Below are 23,673 nucleotides of genomic sequence, written 5' to 3'. Positions count from 1 at the left end.
CAGCCCCGCGGCCGTTGTGCACTTCATCATGTCACGTCCCTGCTGAGCGGGGAGCCACATGGGTAAGGGTGGGCTGTGAAATGACACCTCTGCGCAAGCTGCGATGCCATGAGGATGTTACAGCCTGCGAAAAAGGAAAACAAAAAGGGGGCAAAGGAAAAAAAAACAACCCAAAAAAGGTGTGCTCGTTCCTCACTCTTCCCTCAGTGCTTTCTCGCCCTGTGGGGAGGCTTCAGAGGTGTGAACACATCCTGTTTACATCTTCCACCGAGACGGAGACGCTGAGGGGAGCGCACGTCTGAGGAGCACCGGGAGGCAGCACCGTGCACAGGGAGAGCTGCCTGCAGTGGGAGACAGCCCCAGCATGGACGCGCTGCCCATCTACCATGGGGGCATCACCCGGGAGGCTGGGGAGAAGCTGCTGCTGGCGGCGGGCACTGATGGCAGCTACCTGCTGCGGGACAGCGAGAGCATCCCGGGAGTCTACTGCCCCGGCTGCGGGACAGCGTGAGCATCCCGGGAGTTTACTGCCTCTGTGTGCTGTGAGTGCAGGTGGCCCCGCACGGCCGCCATTGCCTCTCTGGGGTGCGGGGCAGCCGAGGGCAGCGGGGCTGGGAGCGGGGTGCCGGGAAGGGCTGGTCAGGTGGTAGTTGATTTCCAACCTTTGCATCTGCAGTATGGGGTGTTCCCACATAACAGTGACAAAATACGTCCTAATATTACCATTTGCAGATACGTGTGAGACTTTTTGCTCCTTCACCTTGACTTAAGGCAGAGGGGTGCATAAGGGGTGTGGGGTCCTTTGCAGGGCGAAGAAGAGCAGGTTTTGCCTTGCAGAGCCCACGCTTCCTACGGGCATAAAACAAAAAAAGAAAGCAGGCCTGGAGCACACAGGAAGGGTGAGCGAGGTACCATGAAGAGCCAGGCAACTTGACTTAGGATGGCGTGTGCTGCCTCTTTGTGCTGGATAATCCTCTTGCTTTCTGCCTGCTGTCTTCTGCTTCTCTAATGCACTCATAGATGTGCTTAGCAACATCCCCAGAGCCCCCTGTCATCGGGAAGGGTAGCGTGGATTGCTGTTATCCAGACCATGCCTTTGCTTCGGGATGCTCTTGGTCAGGCTGCGTGTCCCATGACCCGTTGGGCTTGGAGTAAACTACCTGTAAAGTACATGCACCACTGATGGGTAACGAACTAAGTGGTAATGTTTCATCAAATAGGGTGAAAGGGGAAAGATCTGATGGGATGGTCTGTCAGAGAGAGGGTAGAAAGGCTTCCCTGAGAGAGCTGGCGGACTTTAGAGTCACAGGGCCTCGTTTTAATGAGGCAGTTTAATTACCCTACTTTTGGCAAAAGCAGAAGTCTCAGAAGTCCTGAGAGAGGACGCTGTACAATGAAGTATCATTGTATCGAAAGAACAAAGATGTGTCTACCGAGGCTAAACAGACACTTGTCCCTTACTTCAGTAGGAGAAGGAATACAAGAGAAAACCGTTTTAGGGCCAGCAAGAAATTAGCTAACAGAGGGCACTTAGGTACCTGGCAAAAAAAAAGAGAAGAGGAAGAAGAGTCCTAGGTCAGTTTTTCCCCAAATGTCTTGAATACGTTTCCAACAATATGTAATTAAGTCCTGGGTGAGCATTATTATTGCCCTGTTGTAGACCAGTAAATGGAAGCATGCAAGAAGGTTACAGGCAATCCAGAAATGCACAACCTTCTTTTCAGGGAAGGTCTTTGTGGCAGAAGATGTATTTTTTCTTCTCTCGTGAAATCAGAAGGTGAACCAAGATAGGCGCTAGTGCTAACAAATACCTTAACAGCTAGCTGAAAAATAGGAAATAAGAAGCATCTTGAGTTAAATGAAAATGGAATAGACATAGAAAAGGGTAAGGAGTGCTATGATTCCTGTGATGGGAATAGGCAATAAAAGCAGAATCTCTTTTAAATAACCATCAAAGGAAATGGTGATATATCTCCTTAACACTCAGAAGTCATTCAGTGCAGGCGAAACGCTAAGGCATTAGAGAAAGGGTCAGGCAGAATGTTACAATGCTGAATAAAATAGAGACTCCTAAAATTAGTCCACCATTAGGCTAAATCAGGGTGTAAGTATGTAACAAGGTCTTTCATCTGCACACAATCAGTTGGGATTTTTTGCTATATTAGTGGTAATTTACGTCCTTCGGAAGAAATTTCATGAATGAAATAAAATATATAAGATGAAAATAGGAAGAACAGAAAGGATTGCTAACTATGAAGCTCTGCAATCTTTGGAGGAAAAGAAAAGAGGCTTCAGTAAGAAACAGAACCCTACCTAATTGTTTCTGGAAATTATGGGCCACTCACGTCTTCATGTTATGTTGCATTCAAACATATATATGATAAGCAAAGGGCTAAAAGCAAAAAATACTACTGGCGAATGTTATGCAGGCTTCTTATAGAATATAGATCCTCAATAAATTTTTTTATAAGGGAAATTTTCAATAACATCTTGGATAAATCCGGATAAAAAATTAAATGAAAAATGTTATGATGAGTATGATCTGATATAGACAGAAAGGTGGCTAAAAAATGCTAGAGCTAAGCCTTGGTTCCAATGCTTCTTAATATTTCAGTTCAGAGCATTATGTAAGAAATAGCAGATACAGTAAAAAACATATCACACAATAACTTCGGAGACAATTATAAAGATACCAGGAAATGGCCTCACACTGAAGATACCAATGACAGTTTAAAGAAATGTGGGCCATAAATTAGAGAAGTGCTTTAGTAGGCAAAAATTTACCAAAGCAGGGCAATTTAATGGAGAGATTGGAGGAGCAAGTAGGGAAGGCATGAGAGATGTAGATATGTATTCAATGGAGGATGCTAAGCCTGGCTTTGGCAAAATAAACCAATGGACCCAAGCCCCCCCAATTCCAGTCTGGACATCATGCACAGAGCTGAAACAGGTGGCAAGCATGTATGTGCGTGAGAGCTTTTGTAAAAACTGAGGGAAACATGTAGTTGCTGTATTCACTGTTTAAGAAAATAAAAGAAAGAGTAAGTACTTCTCTGCTTTTTTATACTTCCTTTTAAATAAATAATGGAAATTAAACAAAGTTATTTAGAAATTTACATTTCGGTTCAGAATCCATGCTGAAGATCACTCTAGGAATACCTAGATATATCAAGATTAGGCAAAACATGTATTTACTGGAAGTGCTGAAGTAATCTTTGAACCATGAGAAACAAAGCTGGTCAGCCGTTAGATATATTGCAGTAAGTATCAGAGCTAAACAAAAAACTTTACGTGTTTCCAATGACAATTTCTAACAGAAGTGAAACTGTTTCATGCTGCCAGCGATGTTTCTATTGCTCTTAAGAAAGAAAAAGAGAAAAATAGTCCAGTTTTCCAAAATCAAAACATGTTCAGTCTGTCTTCTTTTCCTTCTCCCTGCATTTCCCTGGAGAAGTAAAACAAGACAAACCTAAAACCTCCCAGCTCCCCAGATCCAAGCCTTCTTGGGTTCTTTTTTTTTTTTTTACCGTGGGGGAAGAAGGGAGTTGTCAAAATAAAAGGCACAGTTCTGATGAAGAGAAAAGAAACATTTATCAAAACAGTCATTAAACAAATATTTGGATGACAATACTGTCATCGGCTTGAACTGACATAGGTGGCCACTCTGCACTTCCAGCTCCAGGTACAGTAATTTGGTAAGTCCCGCTCAGGCTCAAACAACGCTTCCTTTTTCTAAGAAACTGCATAAGTTTGTAATGCCATCCCCCACCCCCCCGGGCACCCCCAAAAAGCCCTAGCATATTTGGCCAGTCTTTGAGCCTCCTAAGGCACGTAATAAGGGCAGCAGTGTTCACGGTCAGGCTCATTCATCTTTTGCTTTTCCAATTAAAAAGTGGAGCCCTGACCTTTAAAAAGGAGAAGAGTCAAAGACTTCATGAATCCCTTGCGACTGACACTGATTTTACAGGGCAAGCATAAAAGAGACAGGTAGTAGCATAAAACCTGACCTACAGAGATGGGTAACTGCGGCAGCAGGCCCCTGTTGTTGGAGGGTTTGGCTAGAAAACTCTGCTTTCTTCTTTGTTTCTCCTGAAGTATTGCGTTATCTTCCTTGAATGCTGCTTTCCACTGTCCGAAGTCATGGTGTGCACATGGCATGCCTGCAAACCTTCAAAGAGAGAATGTTTTTTGGTGTGGCTGTGGCAAAGCACAAAGAACCCACTTTCATAAATATTTTAAGACCACAATTAAACTATGCATGAAAGAGTAGAAAGGTTTTGATTTGCAACAGCGTCCCCTGGGGCTCTTGAAAACAGAGGTGCTGCCTGCAGATTTTGGCAAAGTTTTTTAATACCAGATGCTCCCCAGATCTTCATTGTATGAATACCATTATTAAATTGATAATATATACTTTAAGGATGTTTTTCATCATGTTTTGAACGTGTCAACAGAGGAGCACTATCTTTTCCTGGAAATTTTTTAGGGTTGCATTGAAAAGCAAGCAGATTTTTGCTGTTCCTGAAAACTGGGCTAGAGGAAATGCATATGCTTTAAAAAATGTACACGTTTTACCTGTAAACGTATTAGACACTGCATGCAGTATGCCAAGGTTTTAGTATCAAAACCTGATCGTTCCAGGGAGCTTTCTTTACTGGTCTGGTTTCCCCTTTGCTCAATACCCCGTTTGACGTTTTTAGCATCCCCAGAAGTCCTCTGTGCACACCGCTCCTAATGAAGTCAATGGGGGACACAGGACACAGTAACGGTGGCTAGTTCGAGAAGCAGCCTCTTAAACTGTGCCTGAAAAATGCATAAATAAAATGCCTGAGAGTGCCAAAAGCACCGCTTTCATTTACAGATATATGAGCACACATGCAGAAACAAGCAGCTCATGCCTGAATTGGCAAAGATAAAGCATTTGTAGTTTGGGTCTTAAAATTCATATGCTTGAAAATACTTGGAATTTTAGTAGCTGTTTCAGACCTTTAAGTAAGCTAAACATGACATACTTGTCAAACTGTATGTTCAGATTATTTGTTTGAAACCAGCCATTCATGTACTGTGCTGCATTCAATTTGTGAAGAATAATCAAAAGCTGGAATGCAGAGCTGTTTAGAGCTCTTGAAGCAACAGTAATGGCAACAGGGATAGGCTGCAGTCCTATCAGATTTTACGTGTGCTATTTTTTCTGTCACCATAACCACAGTGCACAAGTTCAGGCAACGTGCTGAAACTTTCTGATGCGGCAGATGTATCAGCTGTACAGCGTGAAGGTGTAATACAGGATCACAAGCCAGCTTCAGCTTAGCATTTGTTTGGTTTCCCATGTAGTATTTTTGATAGAAATGGCAGAATAATTGTATTTGTTATAACACTGCACGTAAAAATCATCATCATTTAAAATGTAATTTGGAACAAAAGCTTCTCTCTGAGGAGGAGCCCCTCAATTCAAGGTTGCCCTTGTAAATATCACACACTATTGTCAGCTTTGAAAAAGGTCTTCTGCAGCACAACGGTAAATTCTACGGAGGTGAGTATTTCAGCTCCCTGCTAATCAGAGTGAGCTTCGTCTTTGCTGAGAATAACTTGGCTAATGGCCTTCAGATATTCCAATGGCTTTTCTTGGAAAGATTTTAGAAAGGTAGACAGCCTGAACGGTTGGTAACCGCTACGCTAATGAATCTGTAAGTGACAGAATGGGTACAATCGTTACTAGATTAGCTCTACCCTGGTTTTGTAGGCTTGAGTTTTGAGGATTTAGTTGAAGCAGTGATTTTAGGTTCAGGGATTTTATGGCCAGACCGTGCCTACCTTGCTCTGAGAGAAACAGGAAACCTGAAAATGAGCTACACTGAATTACTCCCAATCCAACTGAGGAATTTTTCATAGAAATATGAAAAATTTAAAATTTACAGGGCTATTGACAGTGTTTTATCTATTGCAGTTCTTGTGAGTTTTGCCTAAAAAGTGATGAAAAAATTTCACCGGATGATAACCTTATTTCATTTTTTGCCTTTGTGAGGTACTCTTCTGGAGGACATAGTATTCATGAAGCTTAGTTACTGGCCCACCATAAAGTAATTTCCTTCTATTTAGCATCTCAAATTTGAATAAATTCTCATTTTATTTCCAAATTTGAAGAAATTCCTCTTTGAGACATTGCTTTTGGCTGGCATCACCTCGTACCAGACCAACATAAACCCTGCTCAGAAAGGCTACACACTTGCTCTGTAGGTAGATCAGCAGCATTTCTACTGACGGTTAGGAGTGTTCAAGTGGTGAAGATGCTGACAATCTTCCACAGAAATCTGTGCATAAATTCAGAGACATTTCACAAGATTTGACTTGCTCTTTCAAGCTTCTGTTAATTTCAGAAGAGAAAATCAAGGTAATGCATTTGCTTTATAATGCTATAGCATTACAGCAAGCTAATACTAGTTACTGATTCAGTATCACGGGTAAATTTTTGCCACAAGAAGTGTTGGTAGGGGAATCAGTGACAGAAGTGTAAACTCAAGTGGGTGTGTATAGAGTGCTGCTGTGAGTTAAGTAACAGTAACTCTGTTGGGCTTTTCAGATGCTGTAAACACTGATTTAAACTATTTTATTCACTCTTGCTGACATAGAGCCTGTATCTTGCACATCATCTCAATGTGAATGCTATTTCTTCAGCTTGGGTTAGCTGATGGGTGGTAATTGCTAAGTTGCTGTACCTTGATTGTATGTCTGAGACCTAAATAAGGCAGGAACCAGGCTGCTTGTCAACCAGAAAATGCAAATTCCAGGACAGAGTGAGGAGCTGTAAGCTTAAATAGGATTTTCTCCTACATTAAATAACAAGACTTTTTGGCCTTTCCATGATTAACAACCCAAGCAGAAATATAACAATTAAGAAGGAAAAAGAAAGAAAAAGAAAGAAGTTTAAGTGGATGGCTGGATCGACCGTTTCATCATTTTGGCAGCTGTCACTTCTGTCGCATGGGGGAGGCCGTGCAGCTCAGGGGTACCCTGGGCAGGAGAGACCTTGATGAGCACACATGTGCGACGTGCAGGATCCCAGGCGCTGCGGTGGATTCCCCTGACCTCACAAGTTTTGGCTCTGTGGTAGCCATCTCCCACCTCTCTAGCCTCTGTGGTGCCCGTGCCATCGACCGTGTTCCCGGTCCAGGGTTGCCCACTGGGATGCTGCCTGAGGTTGGTCCCTCTGACCGGGCATTCGGGAGCTGATCCGCAACCTGCATCAGATACCTCCGGATAAGGCAGGAGCGGCTGCAACCTGACCTCTCATGCTCATTATGTTATCTGCTGTGTGCCATTGATCCCCCCACTCCAAAAGTACTGAGTCCCCCATGAGCTCTCCTGTAGTACTCATCTCCATAGCATTAGTAGTACTCATCTCCATAGTATTAAGTGGTTTCTAAGCATTATCTCAGTTCGTGAGATGAAGAATTTGTTAACTCCGTTTCACACGAGAGAAACTGTGACACAGGAGGCTCAGGGCTGCAGTACCTATGTGAGGTACGTTCCCAGTGCGAGGGGCATGGGAATGGATTTTGAGACTACCCGGTGTTATTCTGTACAGCCTGCTGACTTTGCTTGCATTGCTGAGGGCTGTATCCTTCTTTCATTCATCTTCTGCTTCCAAACCACCCATCTTCTATTCCTGGCTTTTTCAACCCTCCAGCATTTTGTGCTGCTCCCAGTTCAAGCCCCCTCATACTTCACCTCCATATATCCCCTTCCTTACTCATTTAGTCTTACTTGCTCCCAGGGATTCAATTTTCATTGCTGTTTCCTTGCCCAGCTTACGTAGACATGAGTCCCCTTTTCTTTCCTTCCTTCCACATCCACCCCACCCAGTCCCAATCTTCCTTTCCAAGATGCTCAATCTAAATTACCTTCTGTTTTTTCCCCGCTAATCCAGGCCAGGCAACTTACATACATCGCTCGTGGCTTGAGATTGTGGACACTGCTTAGCTGAGTGCCCATGGTACAGCCAGCCCAGGCACGGTGCAGCTACAACTGCTAACAGCCTTTAGAGAGTGCCTCTCTTGCAGCCTAGACAGCCACCACTATTTTCTCTCAGAGACTGCAAGAGATGATACACCTTCTTTCAAACAAATTTTATGTCTTACTCTAAAAACTGGAAAAAAAACCCCAACAATTGGAAGATTTTTTTTTTTAAGTGGGAAATGCATTGTTTTTCCTAATATGTCCCCTTTTCCGGCACTTCTGCATTCTCCATCCCTTAATAAGTTTGAGGCAAACACCTAAGAAATAAAATCTCAGTCTGAAAGGCTGAAATGTGGCAAAGTTATAAGAAACTGAGCACAGGCAGTATATAATGCTCAGGACCACTGTTTTTAGGCCACACCACTGTCTGGTTCTTAAGCAATAGTGTAAAGTGAAATTCCACGGTAAGGTCAGGATGCAAATATGCCAGGTAAGAAAAGCTGATTGGTATAGTGCAAAGACATCAGAAGAGAAAGCTATGTAAAGAGGAAGAAATTGATGTCATTTGTTGCTGACATGGCTTTTCCCCGTCTCTCTGTCTTTCTCCCTTTATATTTGTTCCATTTTGGACCCAGAAATGAATACAAATTAGTTTAATAAAATTTCCCAACTGAGTTACAAAACATTTGGAAATGATTTTAAAGTATACCATGCAGCTGAAATGTCATGGTTAATTTTAATCTGCAGCATGCAGCTAATGTCCTCTGGCTATTTCAATGGTGCAGAAGATTGTAATTATTCACCTGTTAAAGCAAATGTGGCTTTAACAAGTCTGATCACAGTTGAAAAGGAGGAGTGGAGAGGACAGGTAGACAGATGCTGTCTCAGTATGTCATCTGTGAATGATGCCTAGCTATAAAGAAAAAAGCCTATAATATAAAGCGGACTGTTTCCTATAATAGCAACTTTTTCTAGATTTTCCTTTGACAAAGTTTTCCCAGCGATGGTATTGCAACAGAGACAGTGCTAGTGCAGTTCCCAGCTGGTATAACACATCCTTTGTTACGGAGATGAAAAAATAAGTGAAATGACATAAAAATACCATCAGTGGTGACCAAACTACTCTTTCATAAGTGCTATCCACTATTGTCCTTACAGCAATAGCTGCTTTCTGCTTCCCCTCATCAGCATTTTGGCATTTTTTGCCTTTGATAAAAAATTTATAGGGCCTCATTCATCAAGCTGTTAATTCACAATTGCTCCTGTCCCTTGAGCTTCACTGGCATGAAAGAGGAGCTTTGCAATTGTGAGTGAGGCTTGTGGCCGTCCTCGGGCCAGATGAAGGGATAAGGGAGCCCTTCGTTGGGTCTTTGCCTAGGTGTCAAGAGCTGGTCCTCCTCCAAGCAATGCTGGTACGCCAGTGTCACTGTAAGAGTGCTCTCTGCAATCCTTCTCTCAGTGACATGTGTCCATCTCCTGTTGATTTTGTCCTGTTGAACTCCATTCTCTCCAGGAGAGAGAGGAGTTCAGGTCACTGAGAGGTGGACTTGGCCTGCATCTCAGCAGGTAATGGCTTCAAAGCACAAGCTGTGTGAGAGGCCCCAGGTGACTAGCACCGTGCCCAGGCCACATGGTGTTTGGGTTTTGGCTTTAGCTACGTGGCCACACCACTTACAGGAACGTTGTGTCACACTAGGAGCTTTTTTCTGACATGAATTGAGTAAAATGTAGAAAACTGAGCTGTCCCCTCATGGTGGCTGGGGAATTTCTCATCTCCTGAGACCTAATCTCCAGTAAATGCACTTTTCCACCTGCTTTTGCCTGCTGTTATGTGTTTTGCTCTTTGGAAGGTAATGTTCTATACAATCTCAATTTTAATTTTTGTATTTAATTTTTGTTTTGAGAAAAACACCTTGATCTTCCTTCAGTCCACACTGATCTCAGTTAATGTTGGGTAGTTTAAATCATAAACACTTTTCTCACGGGAGGCTGTGCCCATGTAGCAGTAAAGAGAACTTGGCTCAACAAAATCATGTCACTCACACGTGGAAGGTAAAAAGCACTTTGAAGTGGTAATGAAGTAAGTTCCTGCTGCTTAACAGAAAGTTTTGATAAGATCATATTCGCTGGGAGAGTACTTACCAGAAGAGCTGTAATCCATTTTGTGGAAACAAAGATCTCAATGGAAAGTAGATGGGAAGTTCTAGCTGTTCACCTTCTTAACAAAACGCGTCCTCCTTCCTCTGTGCATTTCCTTTGAAGAGGCAGGTGTGGTGGTCCTGGGCCATCTCCATTCTACACGGTGGCTGTGTTCGCTGATGGCTTCAGAGCCAACAACAGATGACAATGTATTTTTCAGCTTAAGCACAGTGAACCCCTTCGGGCCTTTCAGTCTGTGGGAAAAAAATGTACATTTGCCAGGTGAGTGGAGAGCTCTCACTTGTGATAGCAATGTCATATTCCTCCCATTCTCCACGCTGTGCTCAAAGCGTCCACGTTCCCAAATTCTTGTTCCTTTTTCTGTATCATTTTGTGGGTTTTTAATCTGAGCTATCCTTTGTGCTTTCTCTGGGCTCGGTTGAAATATTTTACAGCGGGATTTTTTGAAAAATACAGGATAGGTGTCTATCTTATAGCTCACCTTGCTTTGGCCCTGAATATTACTTTATCTGACCTCTATTTTTCAATTTGTCCAGCTTAGTAAACGCTTCTGGCAGAGTGCTGAAAGCCGTCAGACATTTCAGAGTCAGGGCAGCACCCCAGCCCCTCAACCACTTCAAGTTCATGCAATCTCTTAGGTAGAGAAAATGATGAAAGAAACAACAGATGGTAGCTTTCAGACAACTGAGCCATTTGTGGAAAAATCACATTTTAAAGAGGCTGAAGCAGTCGGAATGCTTTGGGACAACCAAGAACAAGCATGGGTAATATGCATAGTGTACTATTAAAAACAGGAGGCAAGACAGTGAGTTTTAGGTTTTTACATAGTGATTCTGTTGGTTTTGAGGCTTGGAAAAAATTCACTGTGGAGACGGTCAAATACTCACTTCAAAGAGAGGGCACAAAATGCCAGGACCGTTCTGGTGTTTCCCAGTACACTATGGCCTGCAAAATCCTAGTTTCAGTAACCATATATTGGCTGGTGTGCTACATACATAGGTGCAGGAAAGCCCCTTGTGATTTCTAAGAAGAAAAGATTAATGTGAACATCAGCTACTCATGAAAAGCTGACAATACAGGCACAGGTCTCAGAGGTTTTAAGAAAGGATGTGATGGTACGAGATTATCTAAGGGCCCTAATGGGAGACACCGGATTCCCTGAACATGAACATATCTATCTAGTGGCTTAGAGGCAAGTGCTTTTAAGCAACTGGGCTTGAGCTGTGGCCTCAAACACCAGTGACCACGGTGCCATGGCATGGACAGGAGAACAGTGTTGTCCTTCCCTCCTCCCACAGCCACAGCAGGTTGCTCACACCTCTTCCCAAGGGCCCTTTCTGGGCCCGTCCAAATCCCTGACGGACTGCAGCAGTTGAGCTTGCTGGGGGAAGAAGCGGTGCAGCGGCGGCTGTTTTCCTCCTTAGGTTTCCATGAAGTGAGCATGGCCGGCCACTTTTCATGTCTCTCTGGTGCCAGGTGGAAAGTCGTGTCTCTGGAGAAAACGTTCCCTAGGTTAACACGAAGAGGTGGATGAAGTTGCGGTGGGATCGTGGGGCTGCATGAGGCATACTCCCAGACACAAGGAGGAAGGCAGTGTCTCAGCTGCTGCACAGGGAGTTCGTCCCTGCAGCAGCCCCGACGGGAGGGAACGGCTTTGTGTCTTCCGCCTCCGTTTTTAATCACAGTGGGAGTCGAGTCATGGGGGGGAGAGCTCACAAATCACGACAGGCATATTTGCTCCCACTTTGTGGGGTTGTAGCAGTGTGACAACTGTTAACAACTTCCTGCTTGAGTAAATTATATCAGACACTGCTTTGCAAAGGTTGCTGTAATGACTTTTTAACAAGAATTTATCCAGGAGCCATGACACGGAGCGTAAGTAATTGCAATCATACGGTGTCTGTGTCATTGATGGTTTCTGCTATTTTGCAGTAAGTACTATAATACCATGTATAATTGCAAAGAAATATAGTATTTTTTTGCTTTCTTAAGAATAAAAGAATTGATGCTGAAATGCAGAATGGTCCCCAAAATCCTGCTGTGTATTCATGTAAATCTGTGTAGTACGAAATACAATCTTTCTTAGCTGATACCATCTAAACTAATGTTGCACCCACGGAACTACTATCAATTGTCTCTGCTTCTGAGGTAAATTTTTGGATATAGGTATAATAATCTACCATGCAAATCGTTCACTGTGTGGGGTTCGTAAGAGAAGCGAGACTGACTCTGGACATGAGTATGTCTTGTGTTATTAGTGTATGACTCCTTATTCTTGAAAGACTCAGATTTAAAAAGAAGGAAGATTCCACACTCTTATAAATCTCCTTTATCAGTATTTGAGAATTAGGACTGTACGGGCAAGGCAAAGAGTAATTTACCTCGCTTTTGTGGGTCTAGCTTTCCAAATAAATTACACTCATGCTATTGCTGCCTGGAACATCTGCATTTAAATCAGTCACAATACAGTAATGCTATCTGCCAATAATACACCTTCTCTTTTTCCAGGGAAGGTCTGTCTGGTGTGTGTCAGTAAAAGGAGGTCACTGAAAAAAAAAATAAAAAAATGCTGAGGCAGGAATGAAAGCAACATCACTTAACCTAGAATAACTGAACATTGCTAAACTAGCTCTGAGTCAGACCAGTCCCGCTCATCCAAAAAGAACCCAGCAGGTTGAACACTGCTTCTGACCTGCGTCTCAGTTTTTTTATCTACCTAAGCCTTTATGGGTGAATTTATTTTTAAGGAAAGGTTAGCAGATGAACGGACTCCCACATAACAGAGTATACCTCTTGTGAAACCTGACAGTAGAAATGAGTAATAAATACCTGTTGATTTTTTTTTTTCACAGGCATCAGGGTTACGTTTATACCTACAGAGTGTCCAAGACAGAAACTGGGTCCTGGAGTGCTGAGGTGTGTACTTCTCCTTTCTCTTCTGAAAATTTCTACATCCTGTTTGATGTTCATATTGATTTAATGAAATATATTCAAATTATTCATGTTTCTGCATAGTCTGATTTTCATCGAAGGTAATCGATCTTGAGTGCGTCCATCACTAAGATGTCTTGGTGCCACTTCTGACAGTCTCGAACTCATAAATTAATTCCCTGTTACATTTCAGCTGTTGCATAATGCAATAGTGCATTCGTTTGCATCATTTTAAATGGCAAAAATATTGTTTTTTTATAATTTAACAAGCACGGTCAGTTCCCTTCTATCCCATGTACCATTAATGTCAGAATAGTTAAGGAAATTATTTTCAATCATCTACAGTGTTTTAAAGTTAATTTCTCTCCAGATTAATTCATCATTGGTGCAAAACATATGTAGGGTAGCCAAAACTTGAGACAAAGTATATTTTCACCCATCTGATAAGAAACTGGTAATTCAAGTGTAGAATAACATCGTTTGCAATACAGACAACTATTTGGGTTGATGGAATCAGGATGCTGACCTGTATTTCTTTTATGAAGGTCTTGTTCTTTGGAGGTACTCTATGTATTAATTCATATTTAGCTTTCTGTTTGCATGTGTTAATGAACACTGATTACAATCATTAAATAATTTCTAGACAGGCATAATTCCTTGGCCGTTATTATAACAGAAGTGGTTGCAGTGCTCTGGAAGATGATAAGACTGATTCCTGGGGTTGCTCAGAAGCAGATCGGGGAGTAAAAGCGCCTCACATTACTGCAGAGCAAATAATTATCCGTGTCACCCTTGGGAATGGTACCCAGGAAGAATTCACTCATTTGTTCCTGTAAGGCATCCTGCAGATTTGCACTGCCCAAGGAGGAAGATTTTTGGGGCGGGTGGGGGTGGTAATGCACCCGGCGTGCCAGGGTGAGACTGGTGTCTCAGGAAGGCTGCCAGGACCCCCGGGGCCCTCCACCTGTGGAGGATAATTCCCTGAGCGAGGCTGCAGCCTGCTTTGGCCCAGGTGACATCAGCATCTGCAGTGAGGTTTTTCTGGTGTTATATAGGCCTACTACAACTCCTCCCCCATGACCTCCACTGGCTTCCTACGTGTGGGTCTTGGGCTTTCCCTCGCTGTATTTTTAGGCAAAGCTTATCTGTGTTCCACAGCGTAGGTGTCCTGAAGGCCCAGGACTCTCAATACCTCCTCTGCAGGGAAAGATGCTGGTTACAGACCCATGATATCAGCCCTTCCTTTAAGCAGGCAGAAACCTTTAAGTAAATGTTGCTAAGACCATGCTGGCCTCAGCTGTTAGAAACAGCAGCCTAAATCCAACTTATCAAGGCCAAAACAGGCTGCAGCTGCAGCTGGTCCTTTCTTATCTCTGCTTCCTTCCCTGTGGCTGGTTAGTGTCTGAGCAAGCTCAAGTTGCACCCATCTTTCAAGGATGAGGCAGGGAAATTAAAATAGTGCTGGTAAAATCCCAGCCAGTGCGAAGCCTCCAGCTGGTGCCAGTGAGGCAGGATTTAGCCCATGACTGCTGGGTGAGAGCAGTGTCCCTCGGGTGGGATTATGCCGGCAGGACCTATGCTTGTCCTGCCATGACTTTGGTGGGGAGGAGTTATTACAAGAATGGCCCGAAGGATTTAACAGAAACATTGGATTTTTGATTAAAAGCAGACACAGTTTCACTTCACAGTGTAAGAAAAGATGCTAACGTAGAAAGATAGATAGAAAAACTCCCACTTTTAATAAATAGGTAACATTTCGCTGCTGCCTTTGTACAAGAGAGAGACAGGAATACTCAATGAACACATAAGCCGGTATTGAATGCTCAGAGAAAGGCTTGCAAAGAGACTGTGTCTGTGCCTGAATTCCGTGGTGTAAGGACTCCCCCTCCCCGGTAAGTGCCAGGTAGCTCTCTAGATTGTCTTACTGGTATTTCCAGGCTGGAAGTATCTTACGGATAAACCCCAGGCTGGAGGTTAAATCACTGGCTGCAATAAATCAGGGTCAGAAATAGCAAAAGATCACTTGGGAATTTGCCTAATAAGCACACCAGGCTCTGGGTTTCTCTTGTAGTGATTAAGAAATCGTCACTCTTCCAGCCTTATATCACCACACTTGCTGGAAACTGCTCTTAGTGCAGGGAGGCCATGATGCCCCGGCGGAAGGAGGAGGGCAGTACGGCTCATTGACTCTTTTTAAGTTGGCACATCAGGGGGTCCAAGTGAAGGGCTGGCTCCTTCCCTGGGGGGATGTGTGCATTTCTGAGGACAAGGCTTCTGTGCCAGCACCCCGAGCCCGGCACAGACGCTCGGCACCCAGAATCCCCTCTCACCTCTCACCCTTTGGTTTCACAGACAGCGCCCGGGGTCCACCGGAGGCTCTTTCGGAAAGTGCACAACCTCATTTCGGCCTTCCAGAAACCTGATCAAGGCATCGTAACGCCCCTGCGGCACCCAGTCGTCAACAACATGAAAGCTAAATACCCTCCAGGTACTCATGGGGTGGAGGGAGCCTCGGCTGCAGCTAAGCAGGGCCCTCCACGGCGGTGGGGATGGAGGTCTCAGACTTACTTGCATCTTTGACCTGAACTAGCCAGCAGGGTGGCGTTGCCAAAAATATGCCCTAGCTTTGCTACCGTGTGATCGAAATGCTGGCACTTAGGTGCTCATCAGGGAGGAGAAAATGGATTTTGAATATGTATTCCTGAGTGCCATACCGGCAGTGGCTACCTGCCCTCCCCAGCCCCCTCGCTCTTGTAGGTATGAGCCTTCTGATCTGTCCATTTTCTTGCAGTGTTCATCGTTTCATATCTTTGTGATTATTTTTCTTAGGGAGAAATGAAGGCCATGACTTCCACCTGCAGCCATCATGAAGATGTTTCCCCAAGTGTGATGTAACCATATCGTCCAGTCTCCCCTCTAGTCCGTGCTCTAGAACAGAACAATTTATATGATAGTTAATACAACTCCATGAGTTTTTTTGTAACATTTGCAGAAATGTGTATTTCATAGAATTTCTAGCTGAAAATTTAGAAGTTTGAAGTTTCAGAATGTTTTGAATTTAGGGTTTTTCTTTTTTTTTTTGTAAGAGGATTAAAAAATACCAACTACTGAATAGTGTAATGTCTTTTTTTCTCTTTGTAGTCTCAAGTACAAAATATTTTTCACTTCAAGGTTAGGTCCTAATTAATAACTAGTTACTAATTTTACATTACTTAACTTTGGACTCTGCTTTGCTTTGTTCTGGTTGGCATTTATGCAGAACTGGGCAAGTCCCCTTTTACAGCCTTAGGAAAATTGCTTGCATTAAGATGTCCTTGCCTTGGGTGGACTCTATCATTCATAGAGTTCCTAAAGACATTCCAGAAGTGGCACCGTGAGGATCCCCACTAACTGATTTCCCATCGTACCAGGCTCTCTGCCCTGTAAGTCGGCAGAACTGGCCACCACTGCCGGGCTGTACAAAATTTGTAGTTTGCACAAATGATCAAAAGCTTTAGCAATGCACTGAGTAACCGAGAACAACCAGTGAAGTGGAGAACATCGTTCTTTGCTTTTAGATATTTTCTGTACTTGAAACAAACCACCCCTGCGTACAATTTTAAAGAATAAATTATTTTTGCATGACAGCGTCTCTGCTTTTCTTTACTACCCATGTGTGTTTCCATGCTGGGCTCCTGGAGGAGAGGCTTGAATCTACAGGACTCGTCAGCTGTGCAGGGTTAGCACCTGGCTACGGGAGAACTCGGAGTACATGCCTTTTACAGGCGGGGTTTAGCAAGCATGATGACACTGTCCTGCCTGAACTGGCAGACAGTAGCAAACACCTTTGAGCAGACTGGATGTCCTACAGCGCTCTTGTTTCGGGAGACAGTACTGTGTCTGCACTGCAGTCAAAGGGTGGTCGACACGGTCCGGGCTCCTTCTGTGTGGGTTTCTGCCAGGCAGACTTGCGTGAGCTCCTGTGAGCTTTGGGAGGGACCCCAGCCGGGGGCCCAGCGTTGTTTGTGTGTGCTCAGTCTGCGAGGGGGGATGCATCTGGTCTGGCCTGAAGGTTTGTGCCACTGTTAGCCACCCTTCAACCCGCACAAATGGTCCCGACTATCCAAAAAAGGTGATTCTCCCGCACTCCCTTCCAAAGCACAAGACTAACAGTGACTGCAAATGGACTACAAAAATATATATTTTTAAAAATACAGCTCTAAACATTGCATAGCCACCTCTGGGTTGCTCCGGTTAAATATTTCGTGCCTATACTTTCAATTTCTTCTGCACAGCTTGGAAGGAAGGAACTGTTTCCTAAGACGTAAAGAGGCTTTTTCCAGAAACACCAGGCTACAGGCTCAGGAGAACAAACCAAATTCCAGCAGGCACAGCCAAGCCGTGGCTCGGCAGCAGGGTCCGAGGCTGGTCCCTGGCTGTTCCTGTCCGGCTTTGTGCTCCTGCAAACCATCCTTCCCCAAAGCCGACCGAGCTGCTGGGTGCTGGCAGAGTGCGTGCGTGCCCCCAGGCTTCCCGGGAGAGCCCTTTTGCTTTCTAAGGGCTGGGTCTAAACTCCTGGTTTAACTGGCCTCTCCTGGGAGCCGGAAAGGGTGTGCTTGGAAATGGTCCCTGGCAGATGATTGCACCGTGGTGGGGACAAATGTAGTGGGAAGCACTTTGCCCAAGGGCTGTTTCCTATAGAAATGTCCTATTGACAGCTGAGGCTGTCAGTGCTGCGTGTGCAAACCCGGTGCCACAAGAGCAGCAGCTGCGCGTCCGCTCTGCGGTGCCGTGAGCTGAGGATAAATGGTTTGACTACGGTTGACTCCAGAAGTGCATTGCTCTTCTAAAAAATACATAAAATAGGCCAGAAGATGCCATTTTTGTTTGTTTAAAGCTGAGAATGTCGTTTCAGTTTCTGATGCAAATTATTAAGGCAGGGGCTTGTTTGTGTTGTTTCTTTTGGGTATCCAAGAGTCTGGAATTGCTGTAGGCTTAAACAAGGTGGAAACAGAGGGAGAAGCTCCTGGTACCTGTGGGACAAGGAGTCGATGTTTGGTTATGGGAACAGTGATATGGAGATGATATAGATTTCCTGCATTGACTTAGGAGGGAAGAGCTACAGATCCTTTTAGAGAGCAGCAGCCGCCGCATTTTGTGGGCATGACTTCCCAGGTAACGTCTATATCAACTGCTTCATCCTTCCCACCACCCCTGCTGGGCTGCAGCCACACTGGGGACGCAGCCCCTCGCTGTTGTGGTTGCTCTGCATTATCCCCCCCAGCCCTCCTGTCCCCCCCTTCCCCTGGCTGCCGCAGCGCCTGGTCTGACAGCTGATTTTGCTCTCCGTCCCCCGCCCCGGCCCGCCCTGCTCTGCCTTTTCCCCAGCAAAGGCAATGCTGCTCCTCTGCAGCAACTAATCCTGCCACAGCTCTGGTTTTGCCTCCGCTAAGCCCTCCCCTACTCCCCGGCTACGGCCGTGACAGGCCTCCTGCAGCACTAAATCAATACCGTCTCCCAGGCTGGTTTTCTTCCCTTTTCTACTAGAGCACCCCTTTGGCCTCGGTTCCTTCTTATCTGTCCAGCCCAGCAATTCCAGCCGCAGCCCTCGCTCGGGGTTATTGCCCAGCCCAGCTGCTCCCATCTGTTTTTCATCACGTAACCTTTCCTTTAGCCTTAAACACTCCTTCTGCCCCTCTGGTTCACTGTCTCCTCCTCTCTGCTGCGTGCGCTGGGCTTTTTATTTTTCCTCACGTGCATACTTTTGATACACACAGTCATTCATCATCATCTATTTGAGGCCGCTCTACAGAATGTGCAGGTACTTAAACTTTGCTCCTCATCCCCTACCACCACCGTTGACTTCACCCACTCAGTTCTTGGGAGGGCAAAGGCATTTAGCAGAATGTTTTTCTCTCTCACATTTGTTTTGATGAAATGTAATAAACGGTGCACAGACACTGGCTGTGGTTTCACCTGCAGTGAAACCTGCAGTTATATGCATGAACTTTGGTGAATCAGAAGTAAAACTAAATCTTGCTAGCAACCCCCGCCCGCCCCCCCCACTTTTGAATCAACCAATATTGTCTGAAGCACTTATTTAGCTGTATGGAAGCACCTTTTACTGACACGACCAGAGTATCCCAACTACATGGTGTAAACAAAGACAACATCACACACCATCAGTTTGCACCTTTATTTTTTAAAAATGAAATAGTCAAAGTACTTTTTTTTTCAAATATCGACACATAATATATTAACTTTTAATATTTACAGCGTGTTGCTGGGATGTTCTTGTAGAAAATGCATGCTTCTGGTCTGAAACCCAGAGCAAAATGCATCAGACCATTTAACTGCAGCCATATAACATAAACCTGTACAGTATCCAGTCACTATTCAGCACAGGAGTTAGAGCAGGAATAAAAAAATTGGGATCTATTGTTTCCTAGCAACGAGGCTGAGGCCATTATAACACAATTTCTGTTAAGATCAGAACCTCTAACTGGTGTTAGACAGAAACTGAAGATCTTGGCATACACTGTAAACATTTTTACTGTTGATGAGAAAGCTAAAACGGAACGTTACTTTGACATACATCGTATGCTATGCTTCTCTTTCTTGTTTATTGACACTTCTGCCTGAAGAGTATGAAGATTTTAATGTTTTATCATGGTTCATACAAGTAAAATACTGTCAAGGACACGATCTGATATACTAACATTTATTAAAAGGCTAAAGTCCACCACGAGATCTAAGGAAAAAACTGGAAATTGTCAAACACATTTCCTTAGACAAATAATGGCAGGTGACAAATGCCCGGACAAATCCACAGCGAGTCCGACTCCACCGTTCCCAGTTTCTGCCGAGAAGCGATGCCTCTGACAGTCACGGCGCTTTTGACCTGGTAATGTTTTGTATCGAGGATGGGTTTAAGTAACAGTCAGCATTTGACAGGGAAAACCCTTACGGCTGTCGGCGGCAGCCTGATCTGAGTGTCACCGCGTTGGATCGGCTGCGCTACGGCGAATCCCCCCGAGCAAGCTAACACCCTGCCAGAGATCTGTCGATCACTTTTTGCTCAGGCTCAGATGGGAGCTCCTCTGCCTAAACCGCTTTCCCCTTCGGAACTGTACCTTGGCTTCCAGCAGCACTGATGGCCATTGAGCACCTTGGAGAAGCTGCTGCTCTGTAACCCTGGCCCTGGTCGCTGGCGGAGCGGGGGGCTCGGCGGGCAAGGGGGCGCAGGGCGGGGATGCCAGAGCTTCGGGAGCGCTCACGGCCAAAAAGAGAGGCCACGTCTACCTAGCTAGTGTACAACCGAGAGGACGTTAAAGAGCTCAAACCAAACAGCTAGGATGTGTATACCGAGATGCACATCGACCAGTTCATATATATTTATTTGGCTATGTTCTACATAGATATCTATATATATATATTTATACCTTTGAAATGCTCTAGATTTGCTAAATAAATATGAAAGCAAAGGAAACCTTACTTGTACACACTATTTGTTTGGCTGTCATAAAAAATATAGCACGTATTTCTCATGGTAGGTATTTGCTACAGGATAGTGTGCAAAAGTGGTTTTATCTTATTTTATTTTATTTATTTTTTTCCACTTTCAGAACCTTGTTTGCAGTGCAGAATGCTAGCATCAAATTATCTGATCTAAATAACAGTATAAATTTCCATGCCATTATTTTTCTTTTTTGCTTTTTCTCATTTGGGTCTCTAGGCTATAGTGCAAAATTAAAAAAAAAAAAAAAAGAAAAACAACAAAAAACAACACTGAGAAATTGGTCTATCTACTAGGGAAAAAAAAAAATGGAGACTGAAATATTCCCTGCCTCCATCTGAGGTTGTTCATGAACAAGATGGTCCAAAGCTATTTGTTTGCTACAGTTCTCACGAATCACTGCTGGCTGGCCCATGTGTAGCTATGACTTCAGTCTCCAGTGCTCTTTCGGTAATAACTCGTTTCTTTAGCACTGTCATCTCAACACGACACTTTTATTTAGTTTCCTAAATTTCTGAAACTGTTACGATGAAGGCATTTTTTTTTTTTTTTGCTTTTGTAACCGGGCCATGTAATGTCATGTGATTCTTTATACATCCATATTCTCATAAGAAATATTGTTCAAAAAGGTACGTTAGACTGCACCCAGGAACTGGGAAAATGCCAAATCTACTTTCAGTGACAAACTTGTAACACATTTCACTCTTTGACCTTTTGGCATAATATGAGAACAACAGTAATCAAGGCAGTATTAAAAAACACAGCTGTAGGTAATACAAAGTGCATTTCCCGCATATAATACAAATATAACTTTAAGAAACTAAAGGCACAAGCTAACTAAATGTGTATTACATACTAGAAATGCACAGTTCAAGGTAATTCTAATAGCTTCAAATATTTGTTTATCATGGATATTTAAAGCAGTTTGAAAATGATACCTCAGTAGTGAATTGCAAAAAAGTATAATTGCTTAAAATATAAGTAAAATAGACTCTAATATTGACATCTTGGATCAGTGATAAAATACATCATCACGTTTATGAATGCACTCTCTATATACAATTCATAAATTATTCTTCCGTTGATTAAAAGCATATTAGAGGCTCAAGGATTCGAAGGTCCATTTTTAGGCTGGTGTGGAGGTATTCAAATTCTCCATGATTGTATGGAAAATTACGGAAATCGGAGCTGTCAAGCCCAGATGCTGTCAGCTCCCAATTCTGTACATTAGTTAATGATGAGCCCGATCAAAATGTGTATGTGCAGATTTTGGTCCACAATTCCCCCTGGCTGGGGAGTAGAGGGTGGTTTTAGGGGCCAGGCTCTCGCTCAGCCTGATCCTGCACCCTCAAAGCTGCGCTGGCTCCCGGGGGAGCGGAAGGAGTCTGGAAAGAGACGCTAATGGTGTGAGGCTGAGACCCGAGTCCGAACCCCTGGGGGGTGTTCAGGTCTCAGGTGGCAGTTCAGGCTCATCTCTAACTTTGGTACAGTCTGCTCCACTTGCCCAAAAACAAGGGAAGAAAGAAAACTGGAGAGAAAGGAAGAAAGACAAAGAAAGCACTTTGTTGGCTTCAGTAAATATGAGCAGAAATTGTTTCAATATATTTACTACGTCTGTTTTGAAAGAAATGTGCAATAACATCACTGTTACGGATACACAGGCTCTATAACAAGACTTCTAGCTCCCTCTGAAAGTCAGTAAAGGAAATCTGCTTACCCGTCCCCCCCTCCCCGTGTGCCCTCCCATCCCGATAATCAGGTCTTTTAAAAATGACAAGCTGAAAGAAGGATCACCTACTCTGCTGTGAAATAACTGTGCCAGCAGCGCATGATACCTTGGGAAATAAAAATTTCTGCCCATGCAATATAATGTTTTTCTATGTGCTCTAGATATTGAGCTGAAAAGTGAAGAGTCATCCCCAAAATGTTCTACGTTTATCAACATATTTACTATCCACACTTAGGTTCATCAACTCCCAACCCACCAATCTTCTTCAGACTTGAAAAAAAGAGTAATACAACAGGATTATTAATTTGAGATGAAAAGAATGCGATGCCTAAACCCAACAACACTGCAATTTCCAAATGATCTGTGAGAAGACGAGTCCTGGCCCCATGACTACAGACAGGACTGATCCTGTTCTTACGGCTTGTTGTTACTGCACCGTGTGGGCCCTCCCAGCTGGGTAACGAGGGTTGTCCCAAAAGCCCTGAGTTAAAGCCCAGTTTGGAGCACACCGATGTCAGTGGAGAGGCTCCTGTTGACCGCAGTGCTCGCAAAGCCCTCCTTCGGCCAGCCCTGACGCCTGGCTGAAGCCCAGCAGCGCGGTGGCACCCTGCACCCCTCTGCCAGGAAGATCAGCAGCTCTACGTGTGCTGCCGGACTCGAGCATAACCCAGTGCCGAGGGAAACCTCGGGAGAGAGGCCCCCACGTGCAAAAGTAGACGCAACGTGGTGTTTCATCACCAAGTGGCTGAGAGGTGGCTACGGCTGAGCAAAGCTGAAGGCCATACGGGACAGCCTTTCTGTACTGTATCCAATACAAGTCGGGTTTCCCAGGTTAGACAATCCCTTAGATCATAGCTGTGAGGAATGACATATGCGGGGTTGGTGAGCAACTACGAAGTTTCCATACACAGTCTGGTTTCTGTATGCGATCCCTTGAACTTATGGGAGATCTCACTGGGATAAAAACTACCCGGTAAACACGGGTTGCAGAATCAGGCTCTGTAACCTTTTAAATAACTGGTGAATTATTAAATCAACAACAACAAAAAAGTCGCGTTTCTTTAGAAGAAGGCAGAGCACGCTGCGCTCCCCCCTACCCCGCAGGGATGTGCGGTGTCACCCCGGGCACCTTGCGCGCAGGTTGCGCTGCTCAACTGTCAGGACTCTGCTTCTGAAATTTTTGAATACTGCCACACAAGAACTAAAAATCGTCACTGTCATCTCTCAAAGAGTTAAACGAACAATATTAAAATACCATCTTCTGTCACATTTAAAGGCAGTTGGATATGTTTTTTCCTCTATATTTATATATACAGAGTTCTGATCTAGAAAAACCAATACAATAAACCATTTTACGTTTAAAAACAGGCAGTCTTTGGTGACGCAAAGGCAGAGATTTTCTTTG

At 44.1% G+C, this 23,673-nt stretch overlaps 1 protein-coding gene across 1 annotated transcript; it reads left to right on the top strand.

Annotated features, from left to right (window-relative positions):
- The first annotated feature begins 364 nt into the window (after positions 1 to 364).
- SH2D1A (SH2 domain containing 1A) lies at positions 365 to 16,048 on the top strand. Its single transcript, XM_009330719.1, has 5 exons — positions 365 to 488; positions 524 to 542; positions 12,966 to 13,029; positions 15,397 to 15,532; positions 15,874 to 16,048. Exons 1-5 carry the CDS (start codon positions 365 to 367, stop codon positions 15,912 to 15,914), a joined length of 384 nt encoding a protein of 127 aa, XP_009328994.1. The 3' UTR covers positions 15,915 to 16,048.
- The last annotated feature ends 7,625 nt before the right edge of the window (positions 16,049 to 23,673 follow it).

Source organism: Pygoscelis adeliae, unplaced genomic scaffold (assembly GCF_000699105.1).
Source record: "Pygoscelis adeliae isolate BGI_AS28 unplaced genomic scaffold, ASM69910v1 Scaffold100, whole genome shotgun sequence".
Classification (NCBI taxonomy): domain Eukaryota; kingdom Metazoa; phylum Chordata; class Aves; order Sphenisciformes; family Spheniscidae; genus Pygoscelis; species Pygoscelis adeliae.
This window is presented reverse-complemented; position numbering and strand designations above follow the sequence as displayed.

Excerpts from the sequence above, each read along its gene's own strand:
- SH2D1A (XM_009330719.1), top strand. The coding sequence starts at position 365 with ATGGACGCGCTGCCCATCTACCATGGGGGCATCACCCGGGAGGCTGGG. Across the intron at positions 13,030-15,396 it reads CTGGGTCCTGGAGTGCTGAG|ACAGCGCCCGGGGTCCACCG; the intron begins GTGTGTACTTCT and ends TTGGTTTCACAG. Across the intron at positions 15,533-15,873 it reads GAAAGCTAAATACCCTCCAG|GGAGAAATGAAGGCCATGAC; the intron begins GTACTCATGGGG and ends TATTTTTCTTAG.